We start from the raw sequence: 18,507 nt of genomic DNA, 5'->3' as shown, positions 1-18,507 counted from the left end.
AGCAATCGGACAAATTCACGGAGCGCAAAAAACGCACCACAGCCCATTAAGCACAAACACTGTCTCTGCCTCCAGCCCCTGAGCCACAAATGCCCCATGATTGCCTGGCAGGTGCCCCCGACCTCCTGCCCGAGGTGTCTGCCCTTCCCGCGCTTCTGGGGAGGGTGGGAGCAGGGCCAGGCAGGGTCGCAGTCTGCCGCAGGGCCGCTGGTTTCGCCTTCCTGGGGCCTGAATCGGACAGCTCTTTGCCTTTAGGTCACAGGGAGGCGATGGGTTGTAAGATCCTGCAGTTTGCTCTAGGTTGTGACAACAGAGGGAGGAAAGGGGAGTTTGTGAGCGCTGAGAGCAGGTGGGTCGGAGCAGCGCCTATGGGGCCTGAGCGCCGGCAGCGGCGGGTGCCGGGTGCGCCGGCACCTGGCGCGCACAGAGGCACAGGCCTGGGGGACGCCTGTGCCGGGCTGGCCTCTGCCCTTGCCGGTACACCCATGAACCCCCCGCGCCTTTCCTCCGTGCTCAGAGCCGTCGGCCAAGTCCCGGTGCACCCACGTTCGTCCGGTTGTTCGTACGCCTTCAGCGGGAAGGGCTCTGCCACTTTTGCAGTTTGCCCCAGCGATGTTTTCGTGCACGGCAAACCCGCTGCCCCAGTTGCTGTTTCACTGGCTCAGCTTCTTGGAAGGCCGGCTCCCCCCTCCTCCCCTGCCCCGAAACAGTGCCAGCTCGCGCTAATCTCCCCTGAACACGAACGATAAGAACCGTCGGCCCCATGGAGGGAACACGGCGTGGGCTGTCCCCCCAGCCGTGTGCGCCAGCTCTAGAAACTGCTGGAAGCGCTGCAGCCCTCCTCACCTTCCTCGCCTCCTCACCTTCCTCGCCTCCTCACCTTCCTCACCTCCTCACCTTCCTGACCCTCCTCATTTGGGGCACGCAGCCCCTTACAGACCACCACGGCCCTGCACACCCTCTGTCACCAGCAACGAGCTCCTGCCGCAGGCCAGGGCTTGCGTCAGCACCCAGCGCTGACCCCCATGGCTCTGCTGAGTGTCACCCAGTCCTGGGAGTCGGGGGCAGCCACCCCTCCACAGCACATAGGGGCCGTGCTGGATGGCAGTGGGTACAGGTGCAGTGTGTGCGTGTAGGGGCAGTGTGTGCACAGGGGCCGTGCTGGATGGCAGTGGGTACAGGTGCAGTGTGTGCGTGTAGGGGCAGAGTGAGCATGGGGTCCGTGCTGGATAGCAGTGGGTACAGGTGCAGTGTGCGTGTGTAGGGGCAGAGTGAGCATGGGGTCCGTGCTGGATAGCAGTGGGTACAGGTGCAGTGTGCATGTGCAGGGGCAGTGTGTGCACAGGGGCCGTGCTGGATGGCAGTGTGCACAGGTGCAGTGTGTGTGTGCAGGGGCAGTGTGTGCACAGGGGCCGTGCTGGATGGCAGTGTGCACAGGTGCAGTGTGTGTGTGCAGGGGCAGAGTGAGCATAGGGTTCGTGCTGGATAGATGTGTGAACAGGTGCAGTGTGCGTGCAGGGTTTATGCTGGATGGCAGTGGGTACCGGTACAGTGCTTGTTTGTAGGGACAGTGTGTGCAAGGGATCTGTGCTGGATGGCAGTGTGTACAGGCACGGTGTGCATGTGCAGGGGCAGTGTGTCCATAGCGACAATGCTGGATGGCAGTGTGTAGAGGCGCGATGTGCGTATACAAGCACAGTGTGTGCATAGGGGCTGTGCTGGATGGCAGTGTATACAGACACAGCATGCATATGCAGTGGCAGAGTGTGCATAGGGTCCATGCTGGATGGCAGTGTGTACAGGCACAGGGTGTGTGTGCAGGGGCAGTGTGTCCATAGGGGCCGTGCTGAATGGCAGTGGGTACAGGTGCAGTGTGCACGTACAGGGGCAGTGTGCATGTACAGGGGCAGTGTGCATGAAGGGACTATGCTGAATGGCAGTGGGTACAGGCGAAGCTGATGTTTACAGGGGCAGCTTGTGCACAGGGGCCGTGCTGGATGGCAGTGTGTACAGGCGTGGCGTGCGTGTGTAGGGACAGCATGCACAGGGGCCAGGCTGGATGGCAGTGTGTAGAGGAGCGGTGTGCGTGTGCAGGGACAGTCTGCGTGTGTACAGGCTGTGCTGGGGCAGCCTGTGTGTGCAGGGACGATGCTCACCGGGCAGCGCGTGTGGCGCAGTGCGGGGCAGGTGCACTCCGGGGCACGCACTCACACCGCGCTGTCGCAGGTACAATCGCTCTCGGCTCGCTATTGCTGTCCCCGGCTGTCACCCCGGCTCTCCACCCCGGCACATCCCCGCTGCGCCAGAGCTGCCGGTGCCAGCGGGGACCCGCAGCCCGCACCAAGGCAGACCCTCACTCTCATCCTGACCCTACACCCGTGCGGCTGGGCACAGCCGCCGGTGGCGGTGGCGGTGGCGGTGGCGGTGGCGGTGCCGGGGCGGAGGCGGTGGCAGCCCCCCCTGGCCGGGGTCCAGCGCCGCCGGGGCCGGGCCAGGAGGCGGGCGGGGCCCCGGCACCGCATATAAGGGCGGCTGCGGCCGTCGGGGACACCCGTGCTGGGGGCTGCCAACGCGGAGGTGCAACCATGGTGCTGTCCGGGACTGACAAGACCAACGTGAAGGGCATCTTCAGCAAGATCAGCAGCCATGCCGAAGAGTATGGAGCTGAAACCCTGGAGAGGTGAGTGTCTGCCCCGTCCATCCCCATCTCTGGCTGTCCCTGTCCTGCGTGTCCCTCTTTCTGTCCCATCTGCCCCCATGCTCTCTGCCTGTCTACACCTGTCCATATTCTAGCTGTGCCTGTCCTCACCCCCCACTCTGTTCCTGCCTCATCTGTCCCTATCCCCCTCCCCATCAGCCCTGCTGGTCCCATCCTACCAGCCCTGACCCTCTCTGCCCTGCAGGATGTTCATCACCTACCCCCAGACCAAGACCTACTTCCCCCACTTTGACCTGCACCACGGCTCTGCTCAGATCAAGGCACATGGCAAGAAGGTGGCGAACGCCCTGATTGAGGCTGTCAACCACATTGATGACATCTCTGGGGCCCTCTCCAAGCTCAGCGACCTCCACGCCCAAAAGCTCCGCGTGGACCCTGTGAACTTCAAAGTGAGTGCCTGGGAAGGGATGACCGAGCCTGGCTCTCCTCCAGCCCAATTTCTCTGCCATCTGGCTGCCCCCTCACTTGACTTGCTTGCTCATGATCTCCCTTTGCCTTTCAGCTGCTGGGCCAGTGCTTCCTGGTGGTGGTGGCCATCCATCACCCCTCTGCCCTGACCCCGGAGGTCCATGCTTCCCTGGACAAGTTCCTGTGTGCCGTGTCTGCCGTGCTGACTGCCAAATACCGTTAGACAGCACCGTGGCTGGAGCTGGCCCCAACTCACTGCCAGCCCTCCAACAGCGAGCAGCCAAATGATCTGAAATAAAATCTATTGCATTTGTGCTCCAACCCTGGTGTCCTGCTCTGATTGCTGCTTGCAAGGACGGATTGGGGAATGGGAGGGTTCTGCTCTGGGGCTCTGTGCCTGCCTGTACCCAAACTGCTGGTGCCCCTGTGCCAGGTGGGGATATGGAGCAAAGAGGCTCCTAGGCTCTGTTTGGGTGGTGGTGGTGGCGGCCAGTAGGTGCACACCTCTGTGCAAGCTATGTGGCTCCAGGCACAAGCGGAAGGGCATTTTCAGACACTGGCAAATGGGAAAGCCTCACAGACAGGGACCAGAGTTTGACCCTCGGGAAGTCCCTGCAGCCCCAGCCAGCCCAGGCCTTTTCATCAGAGCACCTATCCCAACCCTGGGGTCTTTTCTTGTGCCATGGAGGTGGAGAGCCCTGTGCAGCCTTTGTCCCCACTTAGGCGAAATTGCATGCTGAGATGGGTCTTGTCCTGCAAGTGCTCATGGGAGACCATGGGGCACAGGTGACTCCCAGCATCTGTGACCATCTGCATGGTGGCACAGCAAGGACTCCTGTGAGTGCTGAGTCCTGAAGACCTCGCAGTGCAAGGGTAGCTTTCCGTGCATTTCCACAACAGATAGAAAACAGGGCTGTGTGGCACACATAGGATTTCTTCTCTGTTTCCATCTAACACTATATTGCTAGAGTACTGCTCTGGCAGGGGGTCTGGGGGGCATGCAGAGGGGACTAGCAGGCTAGGGGACATCAGCGGGCATAGTTTGCCCCAAGGGGAGCGCTCAGCTGCACCTGGCCCAGCCCCAGATCCTGCTCTTTGGGCCATGAATCTCAGCTGGGAAGGTAGCGCCAGGGCAGGAAGGCAAGAGCAGGGCGCGATGTGGCGCTGGGTGCCGAAGCACGAGTGCTCTGTGCAGCCCTTGGCCCTTATCGTAGCCAGCAGCGGGGCCGGCGGCTGGTGGGGGGCTGCAGGCAGCCGATAAAGGAGTTGCATGGGCTCCCCTCCAGCCCGTGGGTGTGGTAAGAGACCTCAGCAACAGATAGTCTCGGGGGGCTAAAACCTGCCAGGTGCTGAGTAACTGAGCTCTGTCTCTGCCAGGGCTGGGAGGTGCTCAGCACCAAGAGGAAGGTTCGAGAAAGCCCTGGTGTGGCTGATGCAGTGAAAGCACAGCACAGAGCTGGGCTGAGGTTGCCACAGGTCCCTTTGCTCCCCAGCACACACGTGCCACGAGGGTTGGCTCCCATGCAGGGCTGGATGCTTGCCCCAGTTCTGTGACCTCCAGCCCCCATCAGAGAAAACACCAGAGGCAGGAGAGTCCAGAAGCGACTCCAGAGCGAGAGAGGCCCTCCAGCTGCCACAGTTCCCCCTCCAAAGCACCAGCCACAGACTGTGACCCTGCACTAGGGGCAAGGCAGAGCCTACTGCACCTGGGCGCAGCGAGGAGGGGAAGTGAAAGCTGTTTGGAGCATCACTGACCAACCTGAGCTACCTTTGAGGCTGAGCCTGCTTGGAGCAGAGGGCTGGAGCAGGCTGGACGCCAGCGGTCCCTTCCAGCCAACATTATTTCGTGATAGTTGCAGGCATAACTCTGCTCGGCAAAGAGCCTCTGTTGCCTGGGGAGCATGTGGAGGAGCAGGCATATGATGGGAAATAGGGGAAATAGGTGTGCGGGGCAGCATGGATGAGTGCAAAAAGTAGCAGTATGAGCCACCATCAATCCAACACAGACTTCAGCTGCTCCAGACCTGGCTGCACAGGACCCGCGCAGGCCTGGGTACAGCAAAGCCATGGGGTATGTGAGAGCCAGCATGTGGGTGAGTATACGTGCAGAGAAAGGGATGTGCATCAGCCTGGACAGGCAGTGTGTGTGTGTGTGTGTGCACGCAGTGCAAGTGCACAGCCATGTATGTGCTTGAATGCATGTGAGAAGCAGTGTGCATGCAAGCGATGGGCAGTAGGTATGAAGGGAAAAACTGCGTGCGTGTGCGTATGTGCATGCACGTACAGAAGGGCCTGTGTGGGCATGGGAGGCAACGCATAAGGAGTAATGTAGGGGGACGGTATGTACATGGAGGGGCAGTGACTTGGCAGCTGCCCAGGCTGCCTCTGCCAGGCTTCGCGTCCAAGTGCTCTCTTGCCTTGTTTTGTCCTTAGGCAGGATACCGCTGTGCTTCGGAGGAGGCAGTGTGACACAAGTGGCAGCGCCCTGGCTGGGCCCCAGGGCCGGCGTGCTTTCCTAGCTGCCATCTGGAAAGTGCACAGCTCAGACACTTCCCTGGCTGTGGCAAACCAAGGAAAGGCTGAGCCCCAAGCAGCGGGGATGAGTTTCAGTGCAGACATTTGTCCTTGCTGCCACAAGATGGAGGCCTCAAGCCATGATGCTTTTATCGGGGCCAGCCAGATGGTGCAGAGGGGCCAAGCCTTGGCCCTGGCTGCAGGACAGACCTGTAGCCTCCGGCAGGAGAATAAATCGGCAGGAGCAGGTCCTCAGCAGGCCCTGAGGTCCCCCGGTGGCACGAGTTGGGATGGGTGCATGGAGCCGTCCCCAGCAGCCCATTTTCAGCACTGGGACTGCTGCTGTGGAAACGCACCAAGAGGTTGTCCAGAAGGTTGCTGTCCACAGGAATTTTCATGAAGACCATTTTGCATCAAGATGTCCTGCAAAGAGCCTGTATCAGGAAAAGGTATTTAGTAGTGTTGGAAAATCAGAAAGTAACCAAAAAAATCCAGCTTGGGGCAGACTGCTTCACAGACGCACAAGTACAGGCAGTAACAAACTGTACAGCTGACAAAGGAAGGCTGCTTCCAGCCGCAGGAGGAAACCAAAGGGTGCTCTTGAAAATGATCCTTTCAGCTTTGACTGAAGTGGGATTTTCAGTTCTCCTCACTCCTCTAGTGTATCAGAGGGATAGGCAGTGACTTAGGGTTTTGCTTGTACGTAGGGTTGGACTGGGGAGAGTACATGCTCACCTGGGGTATGGCCTCTGCTCCAGAGCAACCTGTAAGCTCTATCAAAAGACTTCATGCACACAAGCATAAGATGTACACATTCGCCTTTTCCCCAGCAAAGGAGCCAAAGAGGATCAGGTGGTGTGTGGGCATCAGCATCTCAATCTAGGTCTTAAAGTTACTTTCTCTTCCATTTTCTGGATGTGTCAAGCATGGGACCAAAAAGTCCTCTCGTCAGCTAGCATTTCCAGCACAGCAACATCAGCAGAAGAAGTCTCCCTCCTGTGCCCACAGCCTTCACTCTTACACAGGTGCTATTACATTCCTCCACTTCCAGCTGTGCAAAACACACACTCTAGCACTGTGAGCTAGAACAGGGAGCTGGTCTCATGTAAAACCTTCTGTTTTCACAGGACTGGGAACTCTTCTATGCCACTGCTGCCACAAGGCACATTATTATTCCTTAATAAATATCACTTTGTCCAGCATACCTCTTAGAGGATGGGAAAACTGTTTAGTGTCTCCAGTTATCACCCTACCCCCCCTATATACTGACAGCATGGACAGTTTAGAGCCCACTGCAGGTGAAGTGGATGTGGACTCTCCTGCCCCTTGTGCATCCTCGTCTGCTTTGGGGACATCCCACCCTGTTGGCAGAGGCTTTTGACTGAAGTTAGGGTCTGGAGGTGTGAGGCGGATGGGCTGGACCCCAGTGTTCTGCTCTCAGGCCAGAGGACCTGTGCATTCCCGTGGAATCCAGCATACTGGATTTAAGTATGCTTTAATCCACTCTTATCAGGATTTGTGCACTTTCTCCAATGAGTGTTTTGCCAGTTGCATTAAGGGCTTCATCAAAATTGACTTTTTAGTGAAGGGTGACTCTATTTTCTGTTTTCTGTGACTACTTCTCCTTGCAGGAAGGCATTGATCGTTTGCTTTTCAGCCTTTCCTCGTTTTCTTTTCGGCCTTTAAGACCCTTGTGAGTTACATCTTGATTGGGTCTTGTTCTTTTCAATGCATGCCTACATGCTTGTGCTGTTTTTTAATATTTGTTGTTAATCAGTTTGCCTCATCTCCTGTTTGCGGTTCCTTTTTTGTGTCTGAAAGCACTGATATAGCCAGGATCATTCCTTCCTGCTCTTCCTCTGCATTGGTATAGGTTAGATTTGGGCCCTGACATCTTTCTTTTATATAATTTTTACCAGCACTCAATCTTTGCCAGCTCTGTGAGACATTTCTTATAGGATCTCACACATCAGGCTACTGAGCTTGCTGGACTTTGTTTCCTTAAAGTCCAATGTTTTTATTTTGCTTTCTCTCTCCTTCCTTTTCTAAAAGCAGGGCCTGCTCCCAGCTGAGAGGTCACATCAGACACCAGCAACTGCACAGCTGCACAAGTCCCTCCAGATAGAGCAGAGCTGATTCAGTTTTTTTTTCCTAAAGATAAAACAAGCATCAGAGGAACTTAAAACATTGTCTGCTCTTCTTTGCCATCACAAAAAGTTCAGCATAGCAAGCAACAGCTTAGAAACACTCTTTGCTGATCCCCCTCAAAGTTGACCCATGAGGAATCCAGGTCTCCTTCTGCAAGCTCCCGTGACTGGCAAGCCATGAAGTGTGATGAATCCCCTTTCCTGGGAGACATTCAGGACAGAATCCAGCTCTTGGATCTTACATCTGAGACAAGAAGGAGCAGATCTGTGGTGACGTGATGTTGGCAACAGATTCCTTTCCAGGGCCCTCACTGCTGTATTGGAGCCACTCATCAGCTAAGCGGGCAAAACTTTCCACAACTACTCTGCACCGCTTTCCCACCTTCTTTGTGTGGCCAACAATGACTTTTTCAGTAATTAGATCTAGCCAGATTTCCACTGAGATTGTAACAGTAGCAACCCCTTTCATTGAGATGACAATGTTTTTCTGTCAAGCCTCCTTGATGTTCTCCCCTGGGAATCGATTAGATTTTCAAAACAGAGATGGGAGTTGACTGGAAACGCAAATATGTTCTTCCTGCTAGTTATCCCATCTTCCTACCATCCACCAGCCATCTGAGAAGGTTGAGTGTGGTAAGGGATGATAAGATTGTGAACACAAATACTGGGTCAGATCATTGGTCCATCTCACCCCATGTTGTCTTCAGCAATAAGATGTGCTATTTAGGAGAGCACACGAGCCTAGCTATTTTTGGTTGTGCATTCCCTTTGTGCTCCCCCAGCATCCACAGCAGCAGTAATAGCAATTTCAGACAGTACATTCTTGCCTATTGCCTTCAGCATCTATTTATGGACCTGTTGTCCATGAATTTGCTAATCCCTTTATAAACCTGCTCATCCTGCTTCTTTCCACAGTCTCCTGTGGCAGGGCATTCCAGAAGTTCATCTTCCCCCCTGTACGGTGGAAAGTCCCTTTTATCCATTTTAAACTAGTCTCATTGATGCACTGTAACACGATTATTGCAGGATCTGATGAGCCTCATTCACCTTACCTGCCGCTTTCATGATTTTGTAGACTTTGTCCCCTCAGCTCCCTCCTCTCCAGGCTGAAAAATTCCAGCCTTCCCAGGCCCTCCTCATCAAGCAGCTGCCCCATCTCCTGCATCATCTCAGTTGTCCTTCTCAGGACTCAGTCTCTAAGTCCACTATGTCCTTAGATTCAAAGGCCAGAACTGCACAGATGTGGGTGCACCAAGCTTTTACATAGCAGCCAGATGATACCCTCTGTCTTGTTTTCAGATCCCTTTCTGATGATGTCACCACGCTTTGCTGGCTTTTTGGACTACTTCTGCACTTCAAACCTACAGTTTTGGTGAATCATCAATGAGGACTCCAGGATCTCTTTCCCGAACTGCCACAGCCAGTTCAAGTTCAACATCTCCTGGTTTAGATCATATTTCCCTAGCTGCGTCACCTTACATTTATCTAAACTGAGGCTGATCCGCCACCTATTTTTCCATTCATGAATAACATTGAAAGCTGCGTGGAGCAGAGTTGGGATTGAGAATTAGAAAGCTATATTTATCGTGCTGCGGATTCTCTGCTTTGTATCATTCCCTTTTCTGAGCTGCCTTGAGGGACTATATGGAAGAGCACAGCCACTCCTAGGAAACAGCTGGTGCCAGGCCTGCTTTATATGGGGATCCCGGGACAAAGCAGGAAAGGAGACTCCGCAGTGACTGCCAAATGGGGAACTGAGGGGTGGGCAGGCACCTGAGCTGCTCCAAGCACTGCTGGATCATGTTGCTCCATGAACTACAACAGAAAGCCTTTCACTAGTCTCCTGCAGTGAGGCAGCGACATCCAACATTTCTGTCTAAAGTTATAGTATGCAACTTTAACAGCAGATTTTAGATCTGTCCTCCCAGGACACAGTGCTCTTCCCTTCCAGAACCCAAGTCACAAGGATGCCAAGTAGGCAATGAGCTGCAGGTTAGGCACCACTCAACTAGGATCTAGCTGGAGATGGCTAAAACATAGGGCTTTCCAGTGCCCCCTTTTCATTGCTTTTACCAGGACCAGATAAAAGAGGAATGGGAGCAGAGTATGTCAGCTCTGTGCTCGCCAGAGACCTTTCCACACAGCCAAGGGGATCCCAGCTGTGGATTTATGGAAAGTAATGCAGCACAATGTGCATTGCAGCTGCTCAGCCAGGAAGCTTTCGTACCCCCTTCAATGGTTGTTTGAGTAGCTGAGCGTCTTTATTAGTAGCAAAAGTACATTTATCAAGATTCATGGGTCATTACTGTCAGCTCTGGGATCTGTTCTGCAGATCCAACCTGGACACATCATTACTTATTTTTCCAGGTTGCAGATTTAAATGGGGATGCTTTCAATATATGGTCTAAATTTCCCTCTAGGCCTGTCTGCAATCTTGTCAGAAATACACCTTCAAGAGCAGCGTGCTCTCTGTTCCACTTGTGTTTGACTTCCTGAGGAGGGGATGAGTTGAAGGACCCAAAGACCAAATGGCAATAAGCAGAGGTGACTAGCCCTAACCATCACAGGGGCTGGCCTGCTGGCACAGGCACCTGCAGTATATCCAGGGTCAATGGTATAATCAAGTGTTGCAAGACCGCTAGACAGAAACCTTGGTCCCAGTATAGCCATACTCACTTTGATTTCAGTGTAGACAGAAGTTCACCAGGGGAGTTTTTCAAATACTGCAATTTGTGCTGCCACCACAGGAGGAGGCAGATGTCACTGTGTCTGGATTGGCTGTGTGGTTGCAGGTCTCACAGTGATCCATGGGTTGCTATACGCATTCACCAGCCACAGGATATGGAAGTGGTGGAAACTTCAGCTCCAGCAATAAGGGTCTGCTCTGGAGCAAAAGGGAGACTCTCTCTGTGGAAGAGAATATTTCACCCTCCCTGGTTCAAGCTCATTCTTTCTTCTGAGATTGCAAGGCCGTTTACCCTAAGCAGAGAGAAAAAAGAGCAACCCACAGAGCTGCTAAGCCAATGACAACAGTTTAATGATCTCGTGTTTGTAGCAGCTATCAGTCCAGAGGCAACACGTCCTAAGGCATCCACCACCCCAGACAGTTATGTCTTAACATTGGAATACTTTACTAAGGGAATAGGAGCAGGTCTAAGGGACTCAAGCTGTGAGAAAACAGGTACTGTAACATGTTGGTGATCTGATTCTGCATTACACCAGGTGAGTTTCAATTCTCTTCAGGTCTCTCAGACCTTGACTTTGAATCTCATTGTTAGTCACTGAAGAGGAGAATATTTATAAGTAGAGACAGTGTTGCAAGAATGCTGTTCAAAAGGATTGAGTGATGATGAGCTGATGCCTTTGAAATTGAATTGAATGCTAAATTAATGTAGAGTGGGAATAACAGATTTTGTTTGTTCTTATTTCAGAAGAACAATCTTTCAGCAACATTAAAATTAATTGGAAGAACTCAAGCCTGATGTTGGAAGTGGATTGCCATTCCTTAGAGCAGAAGTTGCAAAATTACTTGACGTTGTTCCAAAGGAATAATAATATCAAAGGGACATTGGGAATAATAATAAGCTTATGAAAAATGGTGAGGAGAAGGAGTAACCAATAAAGAAAGCTTCATGTTCATGAGATGTGTGAATGAAGTAAGAACAGATGAATCCACCAAGCTGGAGGTAAGCTGATATTGTAGAATTGTAAAATATCAAATACAGTATCTGTATTTAAAAGGGAGGAGGGAGGAAGTGGAACAGGTTGCCGCAGATCTTTTAGCCTCGTATCAGTAACACGCAAGGCTTTAGAATAAGATTTTTGGGAAAGGAAGACACTTTTCTTTGATGAGAATATGTGGTGGGTCTGGCCTTCTCAGTACCAATAAAGAATTGCCATAAGGCCAGCTGGGGTTCTTGTCCCAGAAATTATATTTGGGTCAAGATCTCAAGCTCAGTCATGAGCATATGTTATGGCAGCATCAGGTGGTGGTGGAAACATGCGATTTAAACTGGAGAAAATACAAACTAGCAATGAAGTGGGCTTGGGGGAACTTACTGATGGAATTTGACCTTGCAACTGGTCTTGGAACTTTTATTAATGACCACAGGTAAAAAAGATGTGGATACTGTCACGATAGAGGATATTACAGGATACCTGTGTGGCCTCCAAGGGTCAGCACAGTAGAAATAGGATGATATCCTCTTCTCCAGAATGAAGGTGGGGAGGAAGCTGATTTTGTCTTTATGCAGTACACATCCCCAAAAGGAGAGCTTTGAACATCCAAGGACAGTACTGCACAGGAACAAATGGTAATAAACACTCAGTGAACAAATGTAGGCTGGGAATTGGAAGAATAGCCCCTTCCAATCCTATGCTGTATGTTCTCCAGCTTCTGGGCTGACTTCAACAAAGTCTTCTCATAAATTACATTAGAAGCCTTCTCATAAATGAGCTATTGATCACCTAAACTGCTCTGACCGGGCTTTTGGTGATGTCAGAACCCTTAGAAAATGAGGGTGCTCTCATCAGCAATTCTCCAGGGGATTTTCTTCCCATATTTAATATACCCATCACAAGTATATCAGGCCTGTGCGACAAAGAAACAAAGATTTGGGGCTCCTGAAGTCTATCTTCAGTGAGTTTGTGACTGAAACAGGTCTGAAGTCCTTGAGCAACCAAACTGACCAGGAGGTGAGTAGGATTTTTGTTTGAGAAAGGACTCCTAGACTGTGCCCAGACTGCATTATTCTCCTGGAAAACACAAATAAATCAGAACGTATGCCAGAGAAAAGATGTGTAAGAGGGAAGATCCCTTTGGAAAATACCTCGACTCTTCTGAAGACAACCAGAAAAGCAGAGAATGAGTTGACTGTTCATATAAAAGCCGCATCTCCCATGAGTCCTATGAACACGGTAGATGCCTAAGAGTTGAGAAGGCAATCAGACATGTAACAGGATTGGGGCAATCCTTTGTTGGCAATAAAATGACTTGCAAAAGATAGGTATAAAAACACCTTTCAGACTGAAGAGCTGAGCCTCCTCTTACTCTCTCTCTGCTGATTTACAGCTTCTATCAGACGCTCTCGGCTAGTTCTCTTTTCCTGAAGAGGGAGAGCCAGGTCCTCCATGGAACATAATTAAAATCTGTTGATGTTTGGAAACGGACAGTCAAGCAATCCCAATAATTTAAATTCTGAGCTATAGTACAGTGGGATGCTACTGTTCAGTTATAACTGATGCCTATTAATGTTCATGATTTCAGATTACACTGATCTTAAATTTTATATCTTACTAACTTTCTCTTCACGTCACTATGAAGTAAAAAACAAGGCTACTGCCTCCTGGGACAGTAACCTGGTTGCAGCACCCCTGACAACAGAAAAGTGCTTTTCTTTGAAATAGCCTAAAGAATGACATCATTCCATCACCTCTGCTAGAGAAAAATGCGGCAGAAAATGACCAGGAATTCCACAGAATCACAAAATAGTGGGGTTACTACTAGTAGCTAGTGATTACTAATCATACCAAAAAAGCAAACTTCAGATGTAGCCCACACAAGTGATGTCCAGGAGTTTTAATGATACACAAGGAGGATGCAGAATGTCTTCAGGTCCCTTTAAAAAAATTTCTTGTAAATTCTTGACATGCTTTCCTAGACAGACTGAATGTGAGCTCAAATTCTCAGTTTAAGCCCAAACCCACCTGTGACAACAGAACAGCAGTACTTCCACACAGGACATGCTAACAAAGGCATGGAGCCGCTGGCCTCAGGTCTAGAAAACACAGCCTATAAGGTGTGCTTGAGCTGAGGTTGTTCAGTTGGAAAAAGGGAATACCTCAGTCTTTGTATACATAAAAAGTTACTGCCAACAGGACAAGAATCTGCTCTCCATGTCCATAGCAGCTGGGGCAAGAAATAACGTTCTTAAATTGTATCAGGGAATTAAGGTCTAAGAAAAACTTTGTCATGGCTAGATATGAATCATCGGGATGTTTCCTGGGGATGTTGGCAGTATCTGTCACTGAGGGACAGACAAATACCTGTTATGTATGGCAGAGGTGGAGCTGGTACATTCTTTGGGTGTGGGGAGACATCAGATGACCTCTGTCACCTCCTGCCCTCCTTGCTCCTGCCAGCTGCTCTGGCAATGGGGCTGCTCCTAGCAGATGGGGCAGAGAGGAGCAGGTAGGGGCTGTCAGAGGTGAGCAGGGTCCGTGTGGAGCAGGGGGCAGCCTTCTCACGCCAAGCCCCCAGCACATGAGGTTGCAGCTTGCACAGGGTCAGCAGAGGAAGAAGCACCCTTGTTTCATACTCAGAGGCAACAGGGAAATGGCATCACAAGGAGGGGGATGAGGGTGAACCACAGATAGGCTGTACCAACCGAGGGAGAATTGCTGCAGGACAGAGGGGATATCCACACCATGCTGGCACCCGCAGCCAGGGATGTGGCAAGCTTCAAACCTTTTGTTTTTTCCAGCTTTGCTCCCTCGGTGAAGCTGCTCCACCATCCCAGGGCACATTCAGATCTGTGTGGAGCTGCAGGTCAGAGGAAGGGGAGCTCTCACCACCTTCGCAGCAGCTCAGGCTGGCTTGCGTGTGCATGAGAAGACATCACGCATGGGAGGATGTACCGGACCTGTGCTTGTGTAGGGGCCTGCAAATGGGCCAGCCTCACAGGACCACACAGCTGCCCTGTCCAGGCCCCAGGGCACCAGGGGGGCTCCCTGGGGCTCCTGGCAAGTCTCTGTGTCCCAGGGCTCCTCCAGGGTTGGGGGAGGTCCAGGGTGCTCCTGGAGTCTTGAGGAGTCCTTGGGTCCCAGAGTGCTCCCCTGGGGCTCTCAAGGACTTCCCAGGGTACTGGGGTGCTGGGGTGCCTCAGGGCCCTCTCAGGATCTTGTGGGGTGTCTAAGTCTTAGCGATCCATGGGGTTATCCCAGGGTCTTGGAGGCTGGCCAGGCTCCACGGCTGCCCCAGGACCGTGAGGCTCCCCAGGCCCTAGACTTGTCCTGGGGCTCCCCCAGGACCATGGATGTCTCCAGGCCTGGTCCCAGCTCCCAGGACTCCCCTAGGACCATGGGGGTCTGCAGGCCCACTCCCAGCCCCCAGGACTCCCCCACGACCATGGGGGTCCAGCCCCCAGGACTCCCCCACGAGCATTGGGGTCTCCAGGCCATTGCCAGCCACCAGGGTTCCCCCAGGACCACGAGGGTCCCCGGGCCATTCCCAGACCCCAGGGCTCCTCCAGGACCACAATGGTCCCCGGGCCGTTCCCGGACCCCAGGGCTCCCCCAGGACCACGACGGTCCCCGGGCCGTTCCCAGACCCCAGGGCTCCTCCAGGACCACGGGGGTCACCGGGCCGTTCCCGGACCCCAGGGCTCCTCCAGGACCACGGGGGTCACCGGGCCGTTCCCGGACCCCAGGGCTCCCCCAGGACCACGGGGGTCCCCGGGCCGTTCCCGGACCCCAGGGCTCCCCCAGGACCACGGGGGTCCCCGGGCCGTTCCCGGACCCCAGGGCTCCCCCAGGACCACGACGGTCCCCGGGCCGTTCCCGGTCCCCAGGACTCCCCCAGGACCACGACGGTCCCCGGGCCGTTCCCGGACCCCAGGGCTCCCCCAGGACCACGACGGTCCCCGGGCCGTTCCCGGTCCCCAGGGCTCCCCCAGGACCACGACGGTCCCCGGGCCGTTCCCAGTCCCCAGGGCTCCCCCAGGACCACGACGGTCCCCAAGCCGTTCCCGGACCCCAGGGCTCCCCCAGGACCACGACGGTCCCCGGGCCGTTCCCGGACCCCAGGACTCCCCCAGGACCACGACGGTCCCCGGGCCATTCCCGGACCCCAGGGCTCCCCCAGGACCACGAGGGTCCCCGGGCCGTTCCCGGACCCCAGGACTCCCCCAGGACCACGACGGTCCCCGGGCCGTTCCCGGACCCCAGGGCTCCTCCAGGACCACGACGGTCCCCGGGCCGTTCCCAGACCCCAGGACTCCCCCAGGACCACGAGGGTCCCCGGGCCGTTCCCAGACCCCAGGGCTCCTCCAGGACCACGGGGGTCCCCGGGCCATTCCCGGCACCCAGGGCTCCCCCAGGACCACGAGGGTCCCCGGGCCGTTCCCGGACCCCAGGACTCCCCCAGGACCACGACGGTCCCCGGGCCGTTCCCGGACCCCAGGGATCCCCCAGGACCACGAGGGTCCCTGGGCCGTTCCCGGACCCCAGGGCTCCCCCAGGACCACGACGGTCCCCGGGCCGTTCCCGGACCCCAGGACTCCCCCAGGACCACGACGGTCCCCGGGCCGTTCCCGGTCCCCAGGGCTCCCCCAGGACCACGACGGTCCCCAAGCCGTTCCCGGACCCCAGGGCTCCCCCAGGACCACGACGGTCCCCGGGCCGTTCCCGGACCCCAGGACTCCCCCAGGACCACGACGGTCCCCGGGCCGTTCCCGGCACCCAGGGCTCCCCCAGGACCACGAGGGTCCCCGGGCCGTTCCCGGACCCCAGGACTCCTCCAGGACCACGACGGTCCCCGGGCCGTTCCCGGACCCCAGGGCTCCCCCAGGACCACGAGGGTCCCCGGGCCCTTCCCGGACCCCAGGGCTCCTCCAGGACCACGAGGGTCCCCAGGCCGTTCCCGGACCCCAGGGCTCCTCCAGGACCACGACGGTCCCCGGGCCGTTCCCGGACCCCAGGGCTCCCCCAGGACCACGACGGTCCCCAAGCCGTTCCCGGACCCCAGGGCTCCCCCAGGACCACGACGGTCCCCGGGCCGTTCCCAGACCCCAGGACTCCCCCAGGACCACGACGGTCCCCGGGCCATTCCCGGTCCCCAGGACTCCCCCAGGACCACGACGGTCCCCGGGCCATTCCCGGTCCCCAGGGCTCCCCCAGGACCACGACGGTCCCCGGGCCGTTCCCGGACCCCAGGGCTCCCCCAGGACCACGAGGGTCCCCGGGCCGTTCCCGGACCCCAGGGCTCCTCCAGGACCACGACGGTCCCCGGGCCGTTCCCGGACCCCAGGGCTCCTCCAGGACCACGGGGGTCCCCGGGCCGTTCCCGGACCCCAGGGATCCCCCAGGACCACGACGGTCCCTGGGCCGTTCCCGGACCCCAGGGCTCCTCCAGGACCACAATGGTCCCCGGGCCGTTCCCGGACCCCAGGGCTCCTCCAGGACCACGACGGTCCCCGGGCCGTTCCCGGACCCCAGGGCTCCCCCAGGACCACGAGGGTCCCCGGGCCATTCCCGGACCCCAGGGCTCCTCCAGGACCACGGGGGTCCCCGGGCCGTTCCCAGACCCCAGGGCTCCTCCAGGACCACGGGGGTCCCCGGGCCGTTCCCGGCACCCAGGGCTCCCCCAGGACCACGGGGGTCCCCGGGCCCTTCCCGGACCCCAGGACTCCCCCAGGACCACGACGGTCCCCGGGCCGTTCCCGGACCCCAGGGATCCCCCAGGACCACGGGGGTCCCCGGGCCCTTCCCGGACCCCAGGACTCCCCCAGGACCACGACGGTCCCCGAGCCGTTCCCGGACCCCAGGGCTCCCCCAGGACCACGACGGTCCCCGGGCCGTTCCCGGTCCCCAGGGATCCCCCAGGACCACGACGGTCCCCAAGCCGTTCCCGGACCCCAGGGCTCCCCCAGGACCACGAGGGTCCCCGGGCCGTTCCCGGACCCCAGGACTCCCCCAGGACCACGACGGTCCCCGGGCCATTCCCGGCACCCAGGGCTCCCCCAGGACCACGAGGGTCCCCGGGCCGTTCCCGGACCCCAGGACTCCCCCAGGACCACGACGGTCCCCGGGCCGTTCCCGGACCCCAGGGCTCCCCCAGGACCACGAGGGTCCCCGGGCCCTTCCCGGACCCCAGGGCTCCTCCAGGACCACGACGGTCCCCGGGCCGTTCCCGGACCCCAGGGCTCCCCCAGGACCACGACGGTCCCCAAGCCGTTCCCGGACCCCAGGGCTCCCCCAGGACCACGAGGGTCCCCGGGCCGTTCCCGGACCCCAGGACTCCCCCAGGACCACGACGGTCCCCGGGCCATTCCCGGTCCCCAGGACTCCCCCAGGACCACGACGGTCCCCGGGCCGTTCCCAGACCCCAGGACTCCCCCAGGACCACGACGGTCCCCGGGCCATTCCCGGTCCCCAGGACTCCCCCAGGACCACGACGGTCCCCGGGCCGTTCCCAGACCCCAGGACTCCCCCAGGACCACGGGGGTCCCCGGGCCATTCCCGGTCCCCAGGACTCCCCCAGGACCACGACGGTCCCCGGGCCATTCCCGGTCCCCAGGGCTCCCCCAGGACCACGACGGTCCCCGGGCCGTTCCCGGACCCCAGGGCTCCCCCAGGACCACGACGGTCCCCGGGCCGTTCCCGGACCCCAGGGCTCCTCCAGGACCACGGGGGTCCCCGGGCCGTTCCCGGACCCCAGGGATCCCCCAGGACCACGACGGTCCCTGGGCCGTTCCCGGACCCCAGGGCTCCCCCAGGACCACGGGGGTCCCCGGGCCGTTCCCGGACCCCAGGGCTCCTCCAGGACCACGACGGTCCCCGGGCCGTTCCCGGACCCCAGGGCTCCCCCAGGACCACGGGGGTCCCCGGGCCGTTCCCGGACCCCAGGGCTCCTCCAGGACCACGGGGGTCCCCGGGCCGTTCCCAGACCCCAGGGCTCCCCCAGGACCACGGGGGTCCCCGGGCCGTTCCCGGACCCCAGGG

At 57.0% G+C, this 18,507-nt stretch overlaps 1 protein-coding gene across 1 annotated transcript; it reads left to right on the top strand.

Moving 5' to 3' along the window:
• The first annotated feature begins 2,492 nt into the window (after positions 1 to 2,492).
• Positions 2,493 to 3,448, top strand: LOC104143901 (hemoglobin subunit alpha-A). Its single transcript, XM_009674636.2, has 3 exons — positions 2,493 to 2,680; positions 2,904 to 3,108; positions 3,222 to 3,448. The coding sequence occupies exons 1-3, from the start codon at positions 2,586 to 2,588 to the stop codon at positions 3,348 to 3,350; spliced, it is 429 nt and encodes a 142-aa protein (XP_009672931.1). The 5' UTR covers positions 2,493 to 2,585; the 3' UTR covers positions 3,351 to 3,448.
• Positions 3,449 to 18,507: the final 15,059 nt, after the last annotated feature.

The sequence above is a fragment of the Struthio camelus genome, chromosome 15, assembly GCF_040807025.1.
Source record: "Struthio camelus isolate bStrCam1 chromosome 15, bStrCam1.hap1, whole genome shotgun sequence".
In the NCBI taxonomy this organism is placed as follows: domain Eukaryota; kingdom Metazoa; phylum Chordata; class Aves; order Struthioniformes; family Struthionidae; genus Struthio; species Struthio camelus.
The sequence above is the reverse complement of the archived record's forward strand: the minus strand, read 5'-3'. Positions and strand labels throughout refer to the sequence as shown.